This window comes from Dendrobium catenatum, unplaced genomic scaffold (assembly GCF_001605985.2).
Source record: "Dendrobium catenatum unplaced genomic scaffold, ASM160598v2 fragScaff_scaffold_740, whole genome shotgun sequence".
NCBI classification, from domain to species: domain Eukaryota; kingdom Viridiplantae; phylum Streptophyta; class Magnoliopsida; order Asparagales; family Orchidaceae; genus Dendrobium; species Dendrobium catenatum.
In genome coordinates, this window is record NW_021319202.1 from 1,396,431 (window position 1) to 1,420,926 (window position 24,496).

General features: G+C 35.7%; 1 protein-coding gene across 1 annotated transcript; it reads left to right on the forward strand.

Annotated features, from left to right (window-relative positions):
- The first annotated feature begins 4,184 nt into the window (after positions 1–4,184).
- On the forward strand, positions 4,185–12,820 carry LOC110098751. The gene is made up of 3 exons (XM_020825664.2): positions 4,185–4,507; positions 10,920–11,152; positions 12,479–12,820. The coding sequence occupies exons 1-3, from the start codon at positions 4,271–4,273 to the stop codon at positions 12,669–12,671; spliced, it is 663 nt and encodes a 220-aa protein (XP_020681323.1). The 5' UTR covers positions 4,185–4,270; the 3' UTR covers positions 12,672–12,820.
- The last annotated feature ends 11,676 nt before the right edge of the window (positions 12,821–24,496 follow it).

The following is a 24,496-nucleotide window of genomic DNA, read 5'->3' on the forward strand; positions in this document are numbered from 1 at the left end:
AGGTGATCTTAGCATATTAGTACATAATAGTTTGATTTTATGCATTGAAAAATAAATGAAGTCTGTTGTGTCCTGGAGTATTCGAGGCGGTAGAGAAATATAAAGTGGCGTTTTAGCGTTGTACGAAGATCCAACGCACAATCATATAAGAGAGAGGGTGTAACATTCATAGAGACACCAGAGTTTTTACGTGGAAACTCCTGAATAAGGGGAAAAACCACAGGGCCTGCCCCAATTTGAATGAATCCACTAGTATTTGCAGTTGATTACAAATGAGGCATTTCCTTAGGAAAATGCCTTGGCTTGATGTCACAAACGTACATTATATAGAGCACATTACAAGGTGCGAGTTACATAGACATGTTTGTTTGGTCGGTAGGACCATAGTCGATGTGATAGATGTCGGGAAGATCATAGTTAGCTAAAGACCATTGTCTGACTATGTAGGTCGGAAGGACTATAATATGCAGGAGGCCAAGGTCAGAAAGACTGTTGTAGTAGAGTGGTACTCTGACAGAACTCCGGGCCTCAAGTGGTGGTCCGGCAGAAGAATGGGCCTCAGGTGCTGGTCCGGTAGAAGTCCGGGCCTCCCGTGGTGGTTTGTCATAAGTTCGGGCCTCAGATGGTGGTCCGGCAGAAGTCCGGGCCTCAAATGGTGGTCCGGCAGAAGTCCGGGCCTCAGGTGGTGATCCGTCAGAAGTTCGGGGCTCAGGAGGTGGTATGGCAAAAGTCTGGGCCTCAGGCGGTGGTCCGGCAGAATTCCGGACCTCACATGATGGTTTGGCGGAGCAACAACGTCAGGCGGCGGTCCGACGGAGGTGAGGGCCTCAAGTGGTGGTCTGGCGGAGCAACGACACTAGGTGGTGGTCCGACGGAGGTGAGGGCCTCAAGTGGTGGTCCGGCGGAGCAACAACGTCATGCAGTGGTCCGGCGGATGTGAGGGTCTCAAGTGGTGGTCCGACAAGACTCTGATGGTGGTCGAGGAGGAGCTTCTTCCTTCTCTTCCTTTTCTTCTCTTCTTCTCTTCTTTCTTCGATCCCCCCTAAAGAGAAATGAGGGGTCTATTTCTAAAATTTTGGAGTGGCATGACCCGTAAATAGGTGAGAGATCAAGGGCAAATGGGGAGTGGTTGGATGGACGACCGATATTGAATCGCTTGATTATGGACCGTTCGTCAGACATTTAAAGGTCTTAGTGATGTCAAAATTTCGGCGATCTTGGTCTCGTTGGATTCGTCTTGTCATGCCGCTCGATTCGACTATAAGCATGTAATGTTTGGAAACCGTTTGGTAATTCAAATTATAGTTCGAACCTTCCAACAACACTTCGGGCCCTTGATTTGGATTCATTTGGGCTCGGATTGAGTCGAATTTGGTGTCGTTGCATTCGTATTTCCGAGACGCTCAGTTCGACTGTAAGTCAGCTGAAACCAGAGTTAGGATGATCCCAATTTTAATTTCAAAGTTTCCAACTTGATTTTGCATCAAGATTCGTGCCCGATCAAGATAATTCTTTGATGAAGTATCAAAGCCTAATGCAAAAATTAAGAACTCAAACAAAAGAATGAAGATAGAAAAGAAAATTCAATGTAAAAATACATAGAATTTTCTTATAGTTGAAATAGAGAAGGAAAATGAAAGGAACTTATTGTTGGAAATTGAAAGGGTTGAAAGATTAGGAGAGATTTTCAGAGGAGGATATGGTGGTTGGGCTATCTTTGTTTGCCTTAATTACAGCAGTAGTTGCTTATTTCTTTATTTAAGTTTGGTCATTAGTGATCCCATACATCTCATGATTTATTGATATTTTATAGCATTAATGTAGTATTTGATACATGTTAGATCTATATTGGACATATAGTTGGCTTATCTGATTAGAAAATAATAAATAAATAGAGGACATGCGAATGTGACATATATCTATAATATTATTGATGTGAATGATGAATTGAATAAAAATAAAAATAAGAATTTCAATATTCATTTATTTGTTTATTTTGTAAAAGTATAAATTATATATATATATATATATATATATAATTTTTATTTTTTGTAAATATATTAATTTGACATTGCACCAAATCCAATCAAGCAAAGTATAGTAGTAGGTCAAGCCAGAGTCACTGGGGGTGAATGCCACTTGGTGTTATGTTTTGTTAGCTAAATATTTTATTTTTGTGCTAGTGCTACATGGTTGGGATAAGATTAATGATGATGATAATATATTTTTTATTAAATATATTTTTATCATTATTATTGCTAAAAGTTGGTAGATTTAAACTTAGGATTCGTTTGGGACGATTTTTTTACATTGAATACTATAGGATTAATTATTCTAAGCGGACGTCGAACGCGTCCAGCTATTGGAAAAGCTATTAGAATGATATTAAGGTTTCTTTTGATACTATTTTTAAATTATTTGTTAAAGCAGTTTTTTAGTATAAAAATTAAATTTTTTGTACTAGAAAGCTGCTTTAAAAAGCAACAAAAAAGTTATCTCAAAGGCTTCGTTTGAGACAGCTTCTTTGCTGCTTCCTAAAATGGTTTTCTTGTACAAAAATTTTCAGTTCACAAAATTTTTGCACTAACAAACTATTTTAGAAAGTAGCAAAAAAGCTGTCCCAAACAAAGCCTAAGGGTTCTTTTGTGACGGTTTTCTTAATGCTTTGTAAAGCTGCTTTTTAGTAAAAAAATATCTTAGAAGTAGAAAAAAATAGTTGTTTAAAGCTGTCCCAAACGAAGCCTAAAAACTAGAGTGGGAGAGGATATTGGAAGTTTGCTACGTTTCTTTCTTTCACCCTAATGCATGCTATCTCTTCCTGCTTTCTTAGAAATAACTAAAGATTTATTGTTTTTTCATGTTTCAAACATTTAAATAAACTTAATGTATTTTTTTTTTCTAAAGGAAAAAATATACATTAAACTCTTTTGAATTCCTTTTTAGTCATCTTCTTCATGCTACCTATTTGGATGGTCTTTATTCTTTTGGTTAAGCTTTGTAAAGTACTTGAGAGCATAAAATTAGCTCTTTAAGTGCGTATATTATTAAAATTTGGTCAAATGACATTACAATATGACGATAATTAAGACTGATAAATGACTCAATTATAATATACAAGGATTAGGAATGTCAATAAATGATCAGATACGTTAGCACGACTTGAATTTGATTAAAAAATTTGAGTTTGAGTTGACCTGTTTAATAAATGAGACCGGTTCGAATTCATAATTTCAACATGTCTATTAAACAAGTTGGATGCGGGTTGCCTTATTAATCCAATTTTAACCTGAAAATGATATGTTAATATTTTCTCCTTAAATTCTTTTATTTTTTATATGATCTTCATTTTTTTTATTAATTAAACTAAAGTCAACGCTTAGCAAGTTACAATTTTAAAAAATGAGAATGAGTTGTCGGTTCATGTTCAAGCCATTTAAGTTGGTAGCAAGTCAAGTTCCCATCTTAAAAACTTGTTTATTAAACGGTCATATTTGGGTTGACGGATATGGTTCGAGTCAACTGGATATGGTTTAAGTCAATTTTAGTTCGAACTCAAACTGTTGACCCGTTAATCAATTTTGATATATCTAATAAGAATATATGACACTTTGCATAATAATTGCTTCAAATGTTCACTCTCAATTTTCATTTTTTTAATAAGGGCGATTTACATATATATACCATTTTATACCATCCTATTTATATATTTAACATCCAAAATTTTAATATTATATACATACCACCCTATATTATTTTAATATCAAATATATCACTTATATTTCATTTTTATCACACATTGTTGATATGAAAATGAATTATATGTGGTATGTATGTAATATTAAAACTTTATGTATTACATATATAAATAGAATAGTATATGATGGAATGTATGTAAATCCCCTTTTAATAAATAAATCCTCAATATTAATTATGGTAGATTAATTTAACTTATTTTCAATGTTAATATATTTTAATAAGATGATTTTAGATGCCATTCTTTAAGATTCACACACTCCTTCCTAACCATATTATGCTAATAAAAATTATATAATGAAATTATACATTTAAGTATGTTACATTCTTTCTATTTTCTAATATAAATAATTTCATCATCTTGTAAATAAAAATAATTGTGGGCGTAATATGTAAATAGTCCGAGACGGCGAATTAGGGTTGAATCGAAGGCGATAAGGTATACTGTAATTCCACTCCACTCTGGCTCTCTCGGCCTCCATCCCATCACCCTTATCGCAACGTACCAGCTCCGTTCATGATCGCCGCCGCGACGCTAACCCTCCGGCCATGCGGCAGCTTCCCGTCTCGCAGCGCGGAGAGATCTCTCACCGCGAAGGGAGCCCCTCCCAGCCGCCTCGTCGACCTTGATCTGCTCGCCATTGGCAAAGGGTTTGGTGAACGCGGCAGGCTTTGCATCAGAAACTCCTCATTTGCAGTACGAGCTGTTGCCGTGAACTCTGATGAACTTGGTTCCTCACATACGATTGCTGAGGTTAGTTTTCTCTTCTTTTACTAGGAATCGGGTAGTCTCTGTTTTTGGCATTAGGTTGATACACCAATATTCATGAACAAATTCTTTATTAATCCTTTCCCACAACTTGCTAGACTCGTTGAATTAGTGGATGTTATGACACATGAGAATGTTGGGTTTACTGTCAAATATGATAATTTTGAAAATATAACACTATAGAAATACCGAGTAATTTATTCTTATTTAAGTTTTATCTTTTAGGTTAAAAAGAGTTAATTATTGGTGTATCAAGCACAACTTTAACCTCCTCTGAGTCGTACTCTCTAACAATGGGTAGTTTAGGGAGCATGTTTTTAACTCTTAATTGGTGTCAAGTTGTAAGGGAATTTGAACTCTTTGAGCTATGGGCTCTTCAAAGTTTGGAGAGTGGATGAAATGTTATGAAGGAAATTAATTTGAAGTCCTATATTTGTAGACACGGTCAAGGAAAATTAAGGTACTCACCAAGGTTGGTGGAGGGCATGCTAATTCAATTGTTTAGTTGTTATAATTTATATATGACATGTGCACTAAAAAGGCAATTGATAAATGCAACCCTATGGTTTTATGCTTTATCCAATGGGATTTCTTAATTTGATGGATAAATTGATTAACACCTAGATTTTGATAGTTTATGCAAGCAGTCATGTGGCATTTTGTTTAAAATTATGTAATCTAAGGCTCACCTTGAGATTTTGCTTACGGTTTGCATCAGGGTGGGGTGCAAGTATAGTGTCTTGAGGCTTAAGCCTCACTGTAGGAGAAAAAGACATATATCTCAATTGTTTAAGGTGCATAATGGGGCGTGCCTTGTGGTGCAACTAATGAGTGGTATGCCTCTATTTCATGATTTGCATTAAATGTTTTGGGGTTTATGAAGATACTTTCAAAGGAGTGTCAAAAATTGGCCCGACTCGCCTACCCGATCCGGACCTGACCCAAAAATTTTGGGTTCGGGTTGATCCGTTTAACAAACGGGTCGGGGTTGGGTCTAAAAATCTGACCCGTTTAAAAAAATGAGTCAGGTTTAGATCAACACATCAACCTGAAATTAATCGATTTTGACCCCGATCGAAAGATTTACATATTTTGCAGAGAAGTGTCCGCAAAGAAGAGGTGGGAAAGAGATTTCATTTCGTAGCTTTCGTTCGCGGTTCGCCATTTCCCTTACATTTTCGAACAGTTCGCCAGTTCTGGTCAGAGCGGATTGGAAGAAGTGCGTGAAATGGACCGATTTACGGGATTTGGCTAAAGAAGAAGCATGGATGATGAATGGTTTATGGAGGATGTAAATGGAGTTTCATTCTCACAATTACAATAGGAACATAAAGACCCATAGGAGGTTAATATAAAAATTTAAGAGATAGAATTTATAAAAAGCATATATCATGTTTTTAAATAATGTTTTTATTGATTTTTTTTTTTAATTAGAAAAGAGGTAGATGATTGAGATTAAAGATGAAGGAGATTAAGAGGATGTTAATACAAGTAAGAAAAAGGGAGATGAGAAAGAAATCAATTATAATGTTGATTCTAATGAAGACTCTCTAAGTAATGGAAATAGGAGAGACTTTTGAATTCAGAGTCCTAAGCCATACTTAGTTTATTTTAGACTAATTAAATATATTTATATGTTTATTGCTTCTTGCTTATTATTGAGTTATTGTGCTACGTTTTATGATGATCTTTTGATAAATTTGGATTGCCCTCTACTAATTTATTAGGAGGAAATAGAGCTCAAGTTTTTATTTAATGTTACTTAATAATGAGTCCTAAGGAGGATGACTCTCAAATGGTTCATTTTTTAAATTTTCAATTAATTTAATGATTTACTTTTGAGGTTCAGGCATAACCTCACAAAAATAAAACACCTTAGTACTCAATTATGCAATTTTAAACCTTATCGTCGATGTAGTGATTCTTCGTTTGATGTATGTGTCATGCAAAAGGAGCAAAAGATTTTGATTAAATGTTGATTAGACCTAAACTGACATACAAGTGTTGATTAAACCATATTAGTTTAGTTGGTTTATGTCATACTAGTCCAGGGTTTGGTATAGTAAGGATGGTGGCCCCTTATCAATTGGCAGTTGTGGCCCCTACCCAATTGTAGTTATAGTTTTCTTTATCAATTGCAATGTTGACCAATGATGACTATCATGTGGTGGTTAGTGAGGAGTGGCAAGTTTTTTCTTTGTATAACTATAACATAATTAAAGTAAGGAACTGGGCGGTCATCCATCTTCATTGACTGTTTGAGGGAACCCAATCAATGTCTTGAGATTATACTGGTAATGTCGAAGAAATCCATGGTGGAGCATGGTTTATGCATAAAAGGTACTCAAACACCACGCATCTTTATTCTCAGAAGCAAAGAACTCTTTGAACTATTCAATTTCTCAATTTCCAACTTCATAGCCATCTGATTCCTCAAAAACCTTTACCTTATATCAATTATTAAGAAAAGTGAGAACATCTAGCTTCATTCTATGAAATCGTCAACCTTGAAGTAAGTACTATGAACCACAAAGTAATTACAAAAAGAGATCAATCATTGTACAAAAATAAGCATAAAAAACTTATATGGTTTGATTTAAGTAATCCTATTTTCATGGCAGATAAGAGAGGATTTGATTCATTAATAAAAAAGATATAATTACAATGTGTAATAAAAGGATACTCACCCACTCTTCCCTAAAATCAATTGCATCATCATTCAACAAAGTAAATGAGAAGCCCCAACTCTCATATTATGAGAGAGAATTAGCTCAGAAGATATGGAAAATGTCAAAAAGTTACCCTACTTCAATAGTTTCTAAAAAATGTATAGAAATAAGCTTCTTTTGATCTTCTTCTCTTTATTTCTCTTCCTCTTCTGCCTTTTCTCACTTCTCATTTTCTTCTCAATTCATTTACAAAAAACCTTAAAATTGCCTTATGTTTCCATTGCCAATTAAGCTTCATTGCAACAACTTATATTAGCCACCAGCCCAATGTAGAGCTATGTAATTTATGAAAATTATCAAACACCAGACTTCCACATAAGAAGCTTGATACCTACCTCACCATGCTATTCATGCATGCCAACACATTTTTAAGTTTCCACATAAGCTTGAAACAAACTTAATCACATGATCTATGGATCATAATAAGTCAGTACCTGATATGTTTAGTGCACTGATTGGTTGATACTTGTGGTTGGACTCTTTCTACTAAAGCTCTTGAAAACAAAAGATTGGCACTTCATTGAAGGTCTGTGCATGATGCCCAATGCGAGAAGTTTTTAACATTTAAGGTAGTAATTGAGCAAGTGAGGAGTCAAGACTAATTAAATTGGTGGGTGTTATGGCTCATTATTGATTGAGTTTAATCCCAAATATGATAATTTTGAAAATATGTTAGTGTAGAAATATCAAGTAATTAATCTTCACTTATAAACTTCAACTTGTTAAAACATGACTTTGAATATTAGTGTAATTTGCTTGGCTTTGATCCATACGGTCTAATAATTGGTAGTTTTGGGATCAAACTCTCTACCTTTGATTTGTTCTCTTTAACAATTGATAGTTTTAAGGAGCATGCTATTAATTCTTATTTGGTATAGAGTTAAAAGTGCCTTTAAATCTTTGAGCTATAGGTTCTCGAAAGTTAGAAAGTGGAATGAAATAGTATGAATGCAAATAATATGAATTTCATTATTCATAAACACAGTCAAGGGTGATATAGGTACTTACCAAGGTTGTTGGAGGAGATGTCAATTCTACCGTTTAGTCCTTCCAATTTCTATTTAATATGTGCATCAAAAAGGAAATTGATCGATGCCAACCTTTCGTATTTTGGGATTTGTATGTTGGATCTTCTTGATTTGATATATTGCTGGATCAACGCACACCCTAGTTTTATTAGTTTGTCTGCATGGATTGGCCTTTAATTTATGTAGGCAAGCACGTGGACCTCAGGTTCAATGTCTTGATACTTCCTTTGATATGCTGATAGGAAACACTCCAAGTGTTTCACACCAAAACCAAGAGGATCCAAAGGAAAACTGCTGTCCACAGCAGAAAAACAGCCAACTGCACGAAAATCTGAGAGGAAACGTAGGAAGAACACTGCAAACACTTTTATTTCGATAACGGATGAAAAGCAATTGCAAGATACAGCTTTCCTTCAATTCGAGAGGAAGGAAAAACTCTCCAAAAGATCTCCGGCGAAGCCAAGAGCCAATAACACAATTTCTTAAAGGATTCATGTCATTATTGTTCGACAAGTTTTACGCTGGCTGTCAACTACCTAACGCAACCCTCCACTTTTCTCATCCAGGACTTGGGACATGGCAACGGCAGTGTTAAAAGCCAAAAAATTCATTAAGCCATCAAATTTCTCACTCTAAATCTTCGTACTCATCATATTTCTCATAAACATTTGCTGTGATATCAATTGTTATCAAAAGTGAGTAAGCTTAACTTTATGCTATCAAACCATTAACACATAAGCAACTTCAATGAACTACAAAGTAACTACAAAAGAGATAAAACGCCACAAAAAGATAACACTAAATATTTTTGCGGTTCGACTTAATTAGTCATACATTCATGGGAAATGAGAGAGGATCCAATCCACTAACAAAGAAGGCACAATCTTGGTGTATAATAAAAAGACACTATCTAGCCCTTACAAAAACCTAAGTACACATCCCCCGACATGAAATCTTAGACATTTAAGTTAGTAATTGGGCAGGCGAGGAGCTATATTAAATGAATTGGTGGATGTTATAAATGAATTGGTGGATGTTATAACACATTAGAGTATGGAGTTTAAGCATTAACATGGTAATTTTGAAAATATATTGGTTTACAATTACCAAGTTTATGTTTCAACTTTTAGGTTAAAAATGAGTTTGATTGTTGGTGTATTAGGGTCATCTTTGACCCTTTGATCCATGTTCTCTAACAATGGGTAGTTCAGGGAGCATGCTCTAAACCCTTATTTGGCATCGAGGTGAAAGGGCGTTTAATTCTTTGATGTTTGAGGTCTTGAAAGTTAGAGATTGGATTTGAATAGTATGAATGAAATCAATTTGAAGTCTAACATTTGTGGACATGATTAAGGACAAATTGATGCTTAACATGCTTGTTAGAGGGGACACTAGCTCAATTCTTCAATTTCTCCGATTCCTATTTAGCATGTGCGCCAAAAAGGCAATTGATCGATGCAAATCTCTAGGGATTCATCTGATGGGTATTCTTGATTTGACATTATATGGATCAACACCAAGCTTTGATAAGTGTGGCTGTTTAAATTGCCCCTTTATTATGCGAGTTGTCATGTGGACCTCAAGATCAATGTAATGATGAATCCTCCTTTCATGTGCATGATGGAGAAGGATCACTAGATTTAAATAAAATTGTGATCTTATTTAAATTGGCTTATAATTGTTGGTTGAACAATATTAATTTCATTGGTTTATGTCATTTTAGTACATGATTAGTTGCTTAAGAGTGCAGGAGGAAAGGGACGGAGGCCCCTTCGTCTATTGGAAATTGTGGCCCCAACCCAACTAAAGTGGTTTTTGTCAATTGCAATATCAATCAGCAATGTTAACCAAGCTGCAGTTATTAAGGACTGGGAAGATTGTTCTCTATTCAACATCATTAAAAGGAAGCAATGAATCTTCAACCTTTATAGATTTTTGGAGGGACCTCTATCAATTCCCCAAAATTATGCTAGCAATGCCAAAGAGACCCATGTTGGAGCTTGGCTCATACATAAAAAAAATGAAGGAATGATTATTTTTTAAATTTACATGGCAACTTTTCTTAAGTATTGTCCATTATCCCCAACATCCTTCTCCCCCATCACCATTTGGTTTAGGCTTGGGCATCCTAGTGAGCTTAACCGAAGCAGGTTGAATGCGATCAAGCCTGATTAGGTTAGCTTGACTAATCTTGACCTAATCTGAATTCTAGGTTGTTGTGCACTTTTGAAAAAAATTTGGGTGAGGATATTCTAACGTAAATTTTGTTAAGTTGGTTAGGCTTCATTTGGGACAGTTTTCTTCTTGCTCTCTAGTCTCTAAAATAGCTTTCAAGTACAATTTTTTTTTTTTTTGAATTTGAAAATTTTGTACTAAAAAACTGTTTTAAAAGCAGTACGAAAGCTGCCCCAGATGAAACCTTAATTACTTGATTTGCTTTCAAATGAATGCAATAGACAATTTTATTGATTAACCATTTATTGCACTACTTTCAAAATAAAATCTATCAACTTGAAAAATGATCATTTTTGGATCAGAATATTCTGGCTCAAATTTTTTTTGACACTTTGAGACTATGCATGTCTGAGATTCACGTTTAACTTAAGATTAGAAACTAATGAGGTGATAATGTATTTGCAGGAGAAGCCAAAGCGATATCACTTTCTAGTAGCAAATGCAAAATTCATGCTCGATGAGGAGGAACACTTCAAAGAGCTGTTGTTTGAGAAGCGCCGAAACTATGGGGAAAGGAACAAGGAGCAGGATTTTTGGCTTGTCATTGAACCCAAATTTCTTGATCAGTTTCCAGACATTACAAAGAGATTGAAAAGGCCTGCGGTCGCTTTAGTCTCCACTGATGATCGATGGATCACGTAAGTTTTATAAGTCTCTGATGACTTGGGATAATTTTGTTCTTCTTTCATCATAGTTTTCTATTTTAACACTTGCATTAACCCTATAAACTACCATAACAACAACAACAACATCAAGCCTTTATCCCACTACGTGGGGTCGGCTACATGAATCCTTTTTCTCCATTGTGTCCTATTAAAAGTCAAATTCTCATTTAAATCTAATAAAGAAAGGTCATTCCTAATATTTTCTAACCAAGTCTTTTTAGGTCTACCCCTACCTTTCTTAACATAAGTCAAATCTAATACCTCTACTCTCCTAACCGGGTCATCGCAAGGCCGCCGTTTTATGTGACCAAACCATCTAAGGCGACTTTCTCTAATCTTATCTTCTATTGGAGCTACTCCAACCTTTTCACGTATATGCTCATTTCGTATCCTATCTCTAAGGGTAAAGCCACTCATCCACCTGAGCATCCTCATCTCTGCCACACTTAACTTAGTATTATGTTTCTCTTTTAAAGGCCAACATTCGGCACCATAAAGCATTGCAGGCCTCACTTAACCCTATAAACTACCATATAAATTTATTTTTTTTTCATGAGGATAAGCCTTTGCATTAAACCCTATAAAGTACCCATAATTTTTATTTTTTATTTCATAAGGATAAGCATTTGCTAGATATTTAAAATGAATTTTTATAATGCATAATATTGAAAGCTGTTTCTTTATTGTAGTTTTACTCATGAATCTCTATTGTTACAGCCAAATCACATACACAGATGAGTTAAATTTGTTTTCTTTTTAAAGATTGGAAGAATAAGGAGAGTTATTTTTCTTATTTTTTGAACATCCATTAATTAATTAAAATAAAAAGGTTTAACTAATAGTCAACTAGAAAAACCTCGTATTCAGTGTCATAATATTATTGTTTCATTTAATAGAGATGAGTCTGGCCTTAAAGTGATAAATTATTCTGTGCGGAAACCGGACGGCGAGAACCGTCCGGATTTGTTGCCCTTTAGTTGTCATTTTGTTGCACTTTACAAATATTCAACAAAATGGCATAAACTATGCAATTATGCACATTTACTATCTTTTGTTGAGTATTTGCAAAAACACAGTAAAATGATAGCAAATATTTAATTAGTAGGATATTTGCTGCACTTCAACTGCCCTTTTGCTGAGTATTTACAAAAGCGTAATAAAATGGCAGCTAAAGTGGAGCAAATTTAGACGGTTATTGCTGCCCGGTCTCCGTACAGAATAATTTCTCCCTTAAAGTTCACCGCTCACGAGTCCCATGCTACCATCTCTTGGTTGAATACTCTATAATCCATCTGACAGGTTCATGAAATTGAGACTAGACAGAGTTTTATCGGGCAACTATGAAGCAAACTCCATAGAGGAAGCTTTGATTTCTAACCATGTAGACTTGCACTTTGAGAAACCAGAGAAATGGGTTGCTCCTTATCCAAAATATGATTTTGGATGGTGGGAACCATTTCTACTACCTGAATCCAGCAAAAATGAAGCTTAGAGTAGCATTTTTGTTTCAAACAACACATCTGTATGAACCATTAATCTAAATCCTCCATTGTTAGTGAACATGAGTTGAAAACATTTGAAGCTAAATTCGATTGTAATTTTATCTTTTTAATGCTTGAAGCCCTGTTTTTTGAATTTTAACGGTTGAAATCGAGCATTACTGTTACCCTTTGTTGTGAATAAGCAAGTCACTTGGGGGCTCATTTGGTTGAGATATTATTCTGTGCGGACGTCAAACACAGTTTACCGTCCGGAGACCAACTAGAATGCGTCACGTTAGCAGTACCAAGCTGGGTACCGAGCAATACTGAGCCAGGTATCGAGCAAAGGGTGATGTAGCGCATTCTGGTTGATATCTGAACGGCATTTGGCGTCCGCTCAGAATAATTTCACCATTTTTGGTTGGTTGTAAATATAAAATATTTTACACATTAAACTGTTGGAATTCTACTTCCAATCAAACGAGGACTTTAATATATTTTTTTTATAAGCAAGATTTCAAAATCAAACAACCAAATCAGTCCTTAGTATGTCAATCAGTAGAGTTATTTTACTCTTTTGCCTATATATTATTATTATTATTAAGGATATTGTTATATATGCTTTATATGGATAATATTATCTTTATTATGTATATATTTTTTTTCTCTTATATTGTTATGTATTGATAAATATATATATATATACTCAAAGTAAGCTTTAGATTTTATTTGGGACATTTTCTTATTGCTTTTTAAAATATTTTTTTATACAAAAATTTTTAATTAAACATTTTTGGTATTAAAAAAATACTTATAAGTAACAAGAAAGTCATCTCAAGTGAAACTTTATTCTTAGTTTTTGTTTGGGATTGGGAAGACTTTTTTATTGCTTCTTGAAGTAGCTTTTTAGTACAAAAATTGAAAGCTGTTTTAAGAAGCAGTAAGAAAGCCGTCCCAAATGAATCCTAGGACTTCATTTGTGACAGCTTTCATACTTTTTTTTTTAAATTTTTTTTTTTAAAGCCAAAATTAAAAAAAAAATTGTCTAAAATAAATCCTTATTTTAGCCACCAACTTTAATACCAGGGATCAAAATTATGTGAATTACATTAGGGCAAATATTTTTAAATAAGCAAAATTTAAGAGTGACTATCAACCACTTAATATTGATTACAAGACTTATTCGTGAAGATTCTAAGTGATGTTGAATTCTTTTAAATTATTCATAAATAAGACGTTCGAGAAAATTCAGCTTACTTTTTTCTTTTTACAATTCAACCTACTTTTTTTCTTTTTTCTTTTTATATTATTAATGCAATTACCTTTCATATACAAAATTTATTAAAAAATAAAAAAAAAATACAAAATTTATTCATCACCGAATAAAATAGAAAATTTGAATGGTCAATACGTAAAGGTTAATGCCGGTCAAAGTCGCCGGTTGTGTGGGCCCCATGTACACATATGGGCCAATTAAACATGGCCACTTGTAGACTTAACCAAACCGGCTTACGTTAGAAACTTTGTCTCCGCGAAGTTAACATGCGCACGGCGCCAAGAAAATTTTTATATCAAAGAATGAAGATCTCAGTGCGAATTCGCCCTAAAATTTAAGCCGAAAAGTCGCATAAGAAAACACGAAACCATAAGAGTGCGTCAAATATTAGATTCAGATTCTTTTCAATTTTCAGAATGGTAAATATAATCATTTTTTAGTGCTAAATTTATTTTGACAAAATTATTTGTTATTAAAAAAATTTATCTCAACCATGCAATAAGAATTTGATGGTTGAGATTATGAGCATCAATATTTGACATGATCCTAAAATCCGAGACGAACCTGATCTGAAATTTTCGAGTTTGGGTTGACCCGGACCGACCGTTTTCCGCATAGTCTGCCATCGTGTCAGTCGTTGAGTCGCATCCACGATCCATCACTCTATCCGTCACATCAGTTAGTCACAATGTTGCATCTCCGAACCATCTTGAGATTTTGAGATGATAGTTACTAAAATAATTAGTAGTAATCAAATTCGATAAATATTAAGGGACAAACATAAATATTTATCATTGAATGTAAATGGTCCTGTGAAAGTTGAAGAAATATCTCCAAACTTTTATTTTGTTGGTGAAAAATATGCGAAAGTTCATTTCGTGCCGAATGATCCCCTCTTATAAAGGCAGATTTATTTATGTTCGTCGTGAACTATTTTAGTTTGAACTGATTTAACTTTGAATATTCATTTGAACTTGATTCAAATATAGCTTGAGCCTTTTTAAAACCTAGTTCAAATTTAATTTGAAATTGATTTGAACCAGTTATTTGAATGAATCTTCGTTCTCCTCGCACGCATCTACCCAGCAAAATCTCCTTATCCTCATATGCTGGTGGTCTCATTAGCAAGAATCAATGAGCTCTCAAAGGCTTCGTTTGGGACGACTTTTCACTGCTTCTTAAAGTAACTTTTTAGTACAAAAATTTTAATTATTACACTAAAAAGTTACTTTAAGAAACAGTGAGAAAACCGTCCCAAATAAAACCATAGAGAAATCACCATCACTTCACACACCGTAGATCTCATTGGCAAGCCCCTATGGCAAGACCCTATGAGCTCCCATAATTAATTCATCTTCTCACATGTTGCTTGTCATGTTAGCAAGTCCTAAGGAATATTCTATTGTAAAATCTCCTCCTCAGGCTCTAGGCGAATTATTATGTCCGGTGACCGGACTGTCTGGACACAAATTCAGACGCGCCATGTCACCCGAATACACTAGGCCTCAAGTGTAACTGAGTGATGTGGCGCGCCTGGAATGGAGTCCGGACGAATCCGGGCACCGTACATAATAATTTTCCCACGCCCTGTTAGTCATGTCTACGAGCCCCCAAAATAATACAATAGTGACATCTTCTTCTCTTCACGTCACAGTTCTCTTCTTCTTGCAAGTTATGATCATGTGAAATCCTTAGGTTCAGATTTTACTAGAATCTGATTTTAACTATGTTTGAATCAGCTTTTAAGCAAATTTGAATTAGAACTACTTGCTCCCTTGCAATGGGCTTTGATAAGTGGGAATAATTTGCTTAAAAATGAACTTTTAGGCACATTTTCATATTTCTCCAATTTCCAATATAATGGCACACATATATATGGCACAAAAAATTCGTTTTAATCGGGCACGAATCTCGATGCAATATATGAGGTTTGAGGCTTCAAAAATTAAAACTTGGACCATCCAATTTATGATAGTAAAATTGAAGATCTCAAAGACACGAATCCAACAACATCAAAATTGGTCCAATCCGAGTGCAAATGGGCTCAAATAAAAGGATCAAAGCTTTTTTGGAAGCTTCAGAGCATTAATTAGATAACTAAATGATCGAAGAATGTGCTATGCTTATAGTCAAATCAAGCGGCTTGACGAGACGATTCCAACTAACCCAAGATTGTTTAAGTATGAAATCATTAAGACACTGAAATGCTCAATCAACGATCTATGATCAAGTAGGTTGATATTAGCCACCATTATAACACTCCCATATTGACCTTGATCTCCTCTATTTACAAGCTATGACACTCAAAAAAATTACAAATAGGCCACCATTCTTCACATATAGGGGGGAGGAGAAGGAGAGAAAAAAAAGGAGGAAACAAGAGAAAACTTGGAGAGCTCTATTGCCGTCAATCAACATCGGATTTCCTCTCTACTGCCCCCATTTTTGCACACCGCCGACATTTCTTCTCCACTGCCGACATTTTTCCGCACCGACGGCATTTCTTCTCCATTACCGACGTTTTTCCACATCGCCGGCATTTCTTCTTCACTGCCGACGTTTTTTCACACCGCCGGTATTTTTTCTCCACCACCACGAATACCACAAGACTCCTCCTTAATCATTGTCGAGGTTTTTCCTGACTATTACAAAACTTTTGTACCAAGAATATATGTTAGAAGATTGATAGAAATTTTCAATACATTGAAATTCTCTTTGTCCTCGGATTGGAGTAGAGATTAACTTTTTTAATCTATCTAAATTCTAGTGGAATCATTTCAACAAGGCAAGTTTTTTCTCTTTCTCAAAGTTTTTCACATACAAATTCTAATGTTTTCTCTTTCATGTGTTTGTGTGCTGAACTTTCATGCTTTGCTAAGATATATTTTCTTTCTCACTCTACTGCTGTGAATTTCTCATATATATAATAATATCTATAATATTATTTATATATATATATATTATATATTATAAATATATATTATATATATAATATATATATTATTTATTAAATGGTTATATATTTTTTTCAAGATAATATGATAAAGTAATCAAAATAGTTTTTTTTTTCTTTCTTTCAATTTCCCTTCCAAGTGTAAATCACCAGTAAATCGGCACGAGATAAGAGTGGCGCATCATAGAGCCATAACATCAGGCGCTTGCACGCAGATCACCCTGCATCATGTGCTAAACTCAAGAAAATCCCACCCCGCCCGTTCACTGTTCCGATAAACCGAACAAATCATACTCGTTTACCCCTCGAGAAGCTTTTGGCCTCCGGGCAATACCCAGCTTCGCACGCACCATTGAAGCTCTTAGTCGCCGAGATAAATCCGTCTCCATCTCTTCATCAAAAAACACCCGGAAAGCCTCCCATCGTCGAATTTCCTCCGCCAGCGCTGTCGCTGCCCTCAACTCGGATTTCGCGCGAGGGATTCGCCGAGTGGCTCGATGCAAAGCTTCCGAACCGGAGAAAGTCGAGCCCGGATTGGCCGGGGCGGATGTAGTGCTCGGCGACAGCGAGGGATAGGTCGTCTGGATCACGCGCCCCGATCCGAGGCGGTCGAGGGGCGAGGGAAAGCTCTGCCGAGGGTGATCTCGCCATCACCGTTGTGGTCAAAGAGGTCGAAGATGCGGCGGAGGCGGACGGAGTTGAGGCTTGGGGAGCGGAGCCGGAAGGAGGGGGAGGGGTGTCGGAGGCACGGCCGACGGGCGGATGGAGACGGCGACAGAGATGTGGTCGTCGGCTTCGCCATATTGTGGGCGAGATCGATCTCGATTGAGACGAGAAGGATTTTCAGAGTTATTATAGTGGGAAGAGAGAGAAAGTATCGCCGGCCTTGAGAGCGGACGTGGGCGTTGCAATGGAAGTCGTCGCTTTGGTTTGAAATAAATTAAAAAAAGAAAAGCTTTAATTTATTTTAGGGCTGATTGGTCGGCTAAAAAATGAAAGGGGTGTAAAAAATATATAATATAAAAAAAGAATATTTTGAAATTTTTTAGATAAGTGTAAAGTAAATTCAGATAAATATTTTTTTTATTTATTTAAAGTAAAATAAATCTAATGTGAACTCTAAAGGTGATGTCAACTGACCCTTGATGGAGGTGGTTGCTAGCTGTAGGTGGCAGACGGCCGACAGCAGGCACCGAGTGGCGGCGGTTGGCAATCAAGTAAGCTTGCTTGCGATATAAATCAGTCTAGCTCAGAACAAAGCTAGTCTGGTTTACCTTAAAAAATGAGAAAAAACGGCTTGAACTACATTTACTTTATTTTGCATTCCTTTTTCATTCAACCAAACACAAAAAAAAATTTAAAACCTTTGAATTTGAAATATTATATATATAAAGCCATAACTTTGAGTGGAGTAGCACCAAGGAACTTGTGCTTATTTATATATGTATTATAATGTATTATTTTATGTATATTATTAAAATATAATAAGAGAGATGATTCACTTCAAAATTGTTAAATAATATTAAAATCATGTAAAAAGTTAAGATTGATAAATACATCTTCTCATTTCTATTGTTGTAAATTTTCTAGCATGATATAAATTTATACATAAAGGTAATGTTATATATTTATAGTATGTTAATATATACTTCATGAAATTTTGATTTAATCAATGATATATTTCATTAATATAATGATATATCATATCATATTAAGTGGTCAAATTGAGGGTTATGACATAGATAAGTAAATTAATTAATAATATTATATAGGTGTTACTCATGATAACAACTCACATCATTGGATTGTTTTAGTTCCTAACATGTCATGTGCACTATACGATGTATATTTGCTACTTTGAGCTAATGTCTTCTCCTACATAATGATATATGTTGTAAATAACAACAGATACTAATGAAATCATTTCAACTAGGCTAGACCTTGTGGTTTTTTTTCTTTATAAGATTTTTCATGTAAAAATTATAGTGTCTCTTATAACTCTTCCACCCCTATTACTTATCTGTGTGTTGGATCTTCGTACAAAATTAGAATGTTAAATTTTATATCTTTATTGCCATGAATGTTCTAACACGCCATAATTATATATATAGCAGTGTCTCTTGAGTCTAAATCAGAACTCAATTAACTAATCAAGTTCAAGCTCGAGATAGGGGTGACTCGAGCTCAGTTGGGGCTCAAGCTTGATTGGACTTGTTTATATCCCTAATCATATAGTTGTCTTAATTGGGTAACATAAATAACACTTTTATATTAATTTTTTTCATAAACTTATATCATGAATCATGATTATGTTAATATGTAAATTATCCTACATAATTATGGTCATTCCAATCAACAATCTCAATTAAATCCACTTAATTATTTTACATTTTTGGTCATTTCACAGTCTTATTCACCTCAAAAATGTAACTCGTTAGATTTTTCTCGTCGAGATACATATTTCGATAATAAGCATACAAATTTCAAAAGTTATTTATAACCTGTTTGGGCTAGCTGTAATTTTTTATAAAGTTGACTGAGAAGACGATATGAAGAAAATAACTTCGTTATTATTGTTGCAGAAATCAGATTTTCACCAAAAAAATTTCTGAAAAGCAGTGGAAAAATATTAACCAAATAAAATTATGATTACGACAAAAATGTCAGAAAACTATCCTAAATAAGGCCTTAATGGATCGAATAATTTTGAAAAGTTTCAAAATATGCTTAGAATATATGCTTAAATTAGCTGTATTATAGGGGTATACGTTGACCCTCCTAAATATATGTAGCTGAACGAAAATTTATAAACACTTCCAAATTCAAAATGCAGAATAATTTTCAAAAGATTCCAAAAAAATTTATTAAAAAAACGTTTAAAAAAATAATTTGAAACGAAGCTTTAATAAAATTATTATTCTCATATCTCAGTCAAGATTTTTATTAAATATTAGAGAGAGAGAGAGATTCACGCTACACGTTTCGATGCTTTGACAGTTTGACATTAGTATTATTATTATTATTATTATTATTATTATTATATTTCCCAAAAAAAATTATTATTATTATTTAGAAATTTTGAGAAAAAAAAATATTTATGTGAAGTCCATATATTTAAAATTTTCAGTTTTAAATTTTATTTATTTTTCTTTAAATTATATTTTATTCAAAAAGTTTTAAAATATTTATGATTATTTCGAAGAATATATATTAAAATTGAATTATTTAGATTTGATACATCATCCGAAAATTATCTTGACCAGGCACGAATCTCAAGGCAAAATCAAGTTGGAAACTTCCGAAATTAAAATTAGGAGCATCCGATCTCCGATTTCAGCAAACTTACAGTCGAACTGAGCGTCTTGGAAATACGAACCCAACGACACAAAATTCGACCCAATCCGAGCCCAAATGGGTCTAAATCAAGGACCCGAAGCGTTGTTGGAAGGTTCAAACCACAATTTAGATTACCAAACGGTTTCCAAACATAACAAGCTTATAGTCAAATCGAGCGGCTCGAACGAGATGAATCCAACGAGTCCAATATCACTGAATTTCGACATCACTAAGGCATTCAAATATCCATCAAACTATTCATGATCAAGGGATTCAACATGGGTCGTTCATCCAACCACTCCTAACTTGCCCTTGATCCTCCACCTATTTACGGGCCATGTCATTCCCAAAATATATAAATAGAGCTCATTCTCCTCTTGAAAAAGGACCCCTAAGCCTAAGGAAAAAGGAGAGAGACCGGAGATCGCTCTTGCTTCCTAGTCTCCTTGACCACCGCCGGAGTTTTGCCGGACCACCACTGGACTACCTGTGCTCCGCCGGACCACAGCATAACGTCGTTACTCCGCCAGACCATCACCTGACGCCCTGTGCTCCGTCGGACCACCGCCTAACGTCGTTGCTCCGTCGGACCATCGCCTAACGTCGTTGCTCCGCCAGACCACCATCTGACACACTGTGCTCCACCAGACCACCACATAACATCGTTGCTCCGTAAGTCCATCACCTGAAGCCGTGTAGTCCGCGCCGGACCACTACTTGACGCTTTGCGCTCCGCTGAACCACCACTTGAGGCCCTCACTTTTGCTAGATCATCATCAGTGGCCCTCACTTTCATCAGACCTCCATCCGAGGCCCTTGTCTTCGCCAGATTATCACCTAAGGCCTGGACTTCTGTCAGACCATCTCTGAGGCTCGAAGCTCTGTCAGACCATCACTTGATACCCAGATTTCTAACGAACAATTATTAATTGTAATCTGATCGCCCTTAGAGGCAAGTCAGCCCATTGTAACCGACTCAAATTCTAGTTGAATCATTTTCAACTGGGCTAGGCCCCATGGTTTTTTCCCCTTTCAAGGGTTTTCCCCGTAAAAAATCTTGTGTTCTTTGTGTGTGAGCTGTATATCCGTACAAATCTAAGACGTACAATTAAAACTCTATCACCGCGTATATTCTAGCCCACAACAGTTTGACGCCGTCTGTGGGAAAAGTTAATCCCACTATCCTAAAGCATCACCGCCATGGCCAACAGGTGTAGTAATCACATCCTAGGAGCCTCCCTCTCCAATTCACATCAATCTTGAAATCAGTCACTGAATCAAGGAAGCCATGCATCTGCCTCTTTTTACCCCGGGGGTCGAAACCCTGCCGGAGAAGGGACCTCAGGACCGTCTCTGGAAGATCGCATCAGAAAGATGAAGGAGTCTCAGAATGAGATCCTTCAACTTCTACGAGAGACTCGAGGACCGGCACTAGCACCCCAAAAAGATATACTTCTCCCTCGAGACCCGCCAGGATTTGAAGATGTTATTCATGTCGAGGTTCCCCTTCCACCACCAAGAATGCGCCCTCCAAAGCATCTAGAGAATGAGCTTGCTGACATGGCTAGCTCTACACATTGTAACCGACTCAAATTATAGTGGAATCATTTTCAACTGGGCTAGACCCCGTGGTTTTTCCCCTTTCAAGGGTTTTCCACGTAAAAAATATTATGTTCTTTGTGTGTGAGCTGGATATCCGTACAAAACTAAGACGTACAATTAAAACTCTATCGCCGCGTATATTCTAGCCCACAACAATATTAAAATTTTAATATTTATGCGTATAGGTTTTTATTTTTATATAGATATTAAAGGAAAAAGTTATGCATTCAGAGAGAGAGAGACAGAGAGAATATTCGGCACACAATAAGACAAATTGCTCTAATAGCTCCATTAGGATTGCGAGTTACAAAGAACAAGCTGAATAATATCAACTAATTAAGTAATGACTAATGAGGCAAATGCAGCATAGTTTGCTTCGCTGACAAATGTCTTATTATTGAGAATGTAAGACTTTTGGATTGTTGAAAAAAATAAATAAAATGAAATATAATTTTTAAAAAGAATAATGTATTTGAATTTTTTGAAATTATTTAGATGATTGTAAAATAAATATGATTGATTCTTTTTTTTTATATTGGTTTTGACTTGAAATGAATGATATGTGAAACTATAATAGTGGTGGAGTGTTGGTGGGTTGGTGGGCGGAGATGACATTGGAAGGTAGTAATGAGCGGCGAATGGCGATGGAAACTTGTGGCTGGTAGGAGCGGCTTTGGAAAGAGGCAGGTGGTGGTGTTCGTCGAAGGCGGTAGGAGGCGTGCGAAAGGCAGTGGTGGTCAATGATGATTGTTAATTGCTCGCAAAGTGGCAATGGTGGTAGCGGTTGGCAATGACAACAGTGTTTGATTGCGATGCCGGCCTGCATTTGACTACAGGCTGCCAGCGATGGAAGCAAGAGTGGATTACAATGTAATCAACTTGGATAAAATTGGGTGAGTTTAGAATTCATAAAAAATGAACTATTGAGTGAGTTTAAGATTTATCAAAGTTTACTCTACATTCCTTTTTCATGATCGAGCGACTATGATTGGAAGATCATAATCAAACAACTATGATTGGGTAACCAAAGTCAAGTGAGACGGTGGTTGCAAGACCATAGTCGAGCAATAGTGTGGAGAAGCTTTAGTCGGACAATAATAGTTGGAGAGATATAGTATCTCAAATGATGGTTAGAGCGACAAAGTCAATCGATTGCTATCAGAGGATTATAGTCGAGTGACGGGCCATAATCAGGTGACAATGATTAAGGAATCATACTTGTGAGAGTAGATATATTAGATATATTAGTTGAGTAGATATATAATTTCAACTTCATCATTTATAAAATATATAGCTTCATCAATGAAACTTCACAAAACAGGACATTTCGTCGCCAGCAGATGGAAATGATAGATAAGCACGAAATATGTCATTTTGTTGAAGATGGAATTATACCAAGAAGATATACTAACAGTAAAAAAAATTAACAAGGGAGATTCTTTTAAAGTTTTCGAAGAAATTTTCAGTATAATATATGGGGGAGATTCACAAGCGACACTTATAATAGTAGATATATATTTGGTTAAGAAAATGCTATGTTTTAAAATAGTGAAATTTAATATATATAATTTTAACTGCTATGTAAATTCCCATTAAAAATTAACTAATTAAGTATAAATTATAAATTTTAAATTTGAAGTTAGGCGTACTTGCTCAAACTACTCATGGCGGTCGTCTCCCACACGCCAGACAATGTCGGTCGCTGGGTCTTCCCGTTGATTTTGTACCTTTCTCTGCCGTCATCGTCACTGGTAAGACATTGACTTGTTCGTTTACATCTGACTCTGATAGGGTTAGGGTTTTACTGTATTTGCTAATGCGCTCGTTTTCTTGATTTGGTATTAAGTTCTATAAATTTCGCCCAATGGATGTTGATGTATATGTTTATGGATTGAATTCCGTAGAGAACGAGAGAGGAATGGCGTGCTTTCTCAGAAAACCCTAGTTGGTGAACAATGAGAGCCGGATTCAGTGAAATTATAGTTTATTGCCGTTTAACGAGGTCTTCTAGGCTTCTAGTGGTTAGGGTTTTTCTTTAGTGGGGTTAGAAATTAATAAACGAAGAATTTAAGAACGTTGTGGACGCCAAATTGACTGACCCTGGCGGATGGAATCGGCTAGATCTTGCCGTAGAAGAAACGTTTTTGCTTAGATGGAGGAAAAGTTCAAATTAGTCTTGATACGACATCGCAAAATGATCTTGATGGGGCACGAATCTCGAGGCAAAAGCTAGTTGGAAATTTCAAAAATTAATTTCGGGAGCATATGAACTCCGATTTCAGCAAGCTTACAGTCAAACTAAGCGTCTCGGAAATACGAACCCAACGACACCAAGATCAACCCAATCCGAGCCCAAATGAGTCTGAATCAAGGGTTCAAAGCGCTGTTGGAAGGTTCAAACCGCAATTTGAGTTACCAAACGGTCTCCGATTTTGACGAGCTTATACTCGAATCGAACGGCTCGACGAGACGAATCCAACGAGCTCAAGATCATCGAATTCCGAAATCATTAAGGCCTTCAAATGTCCAACGAACGGTGAACGGTCGTAGGATTCAATATCGGCCGTCCATTCGGATCACTCCCAATTCGCCCTTGATCTCACGCCTATTTACGGGCTATGCCACTCCAGAAAAACTATAAATAGAGCCCTCATTCTACACCAAAGGGA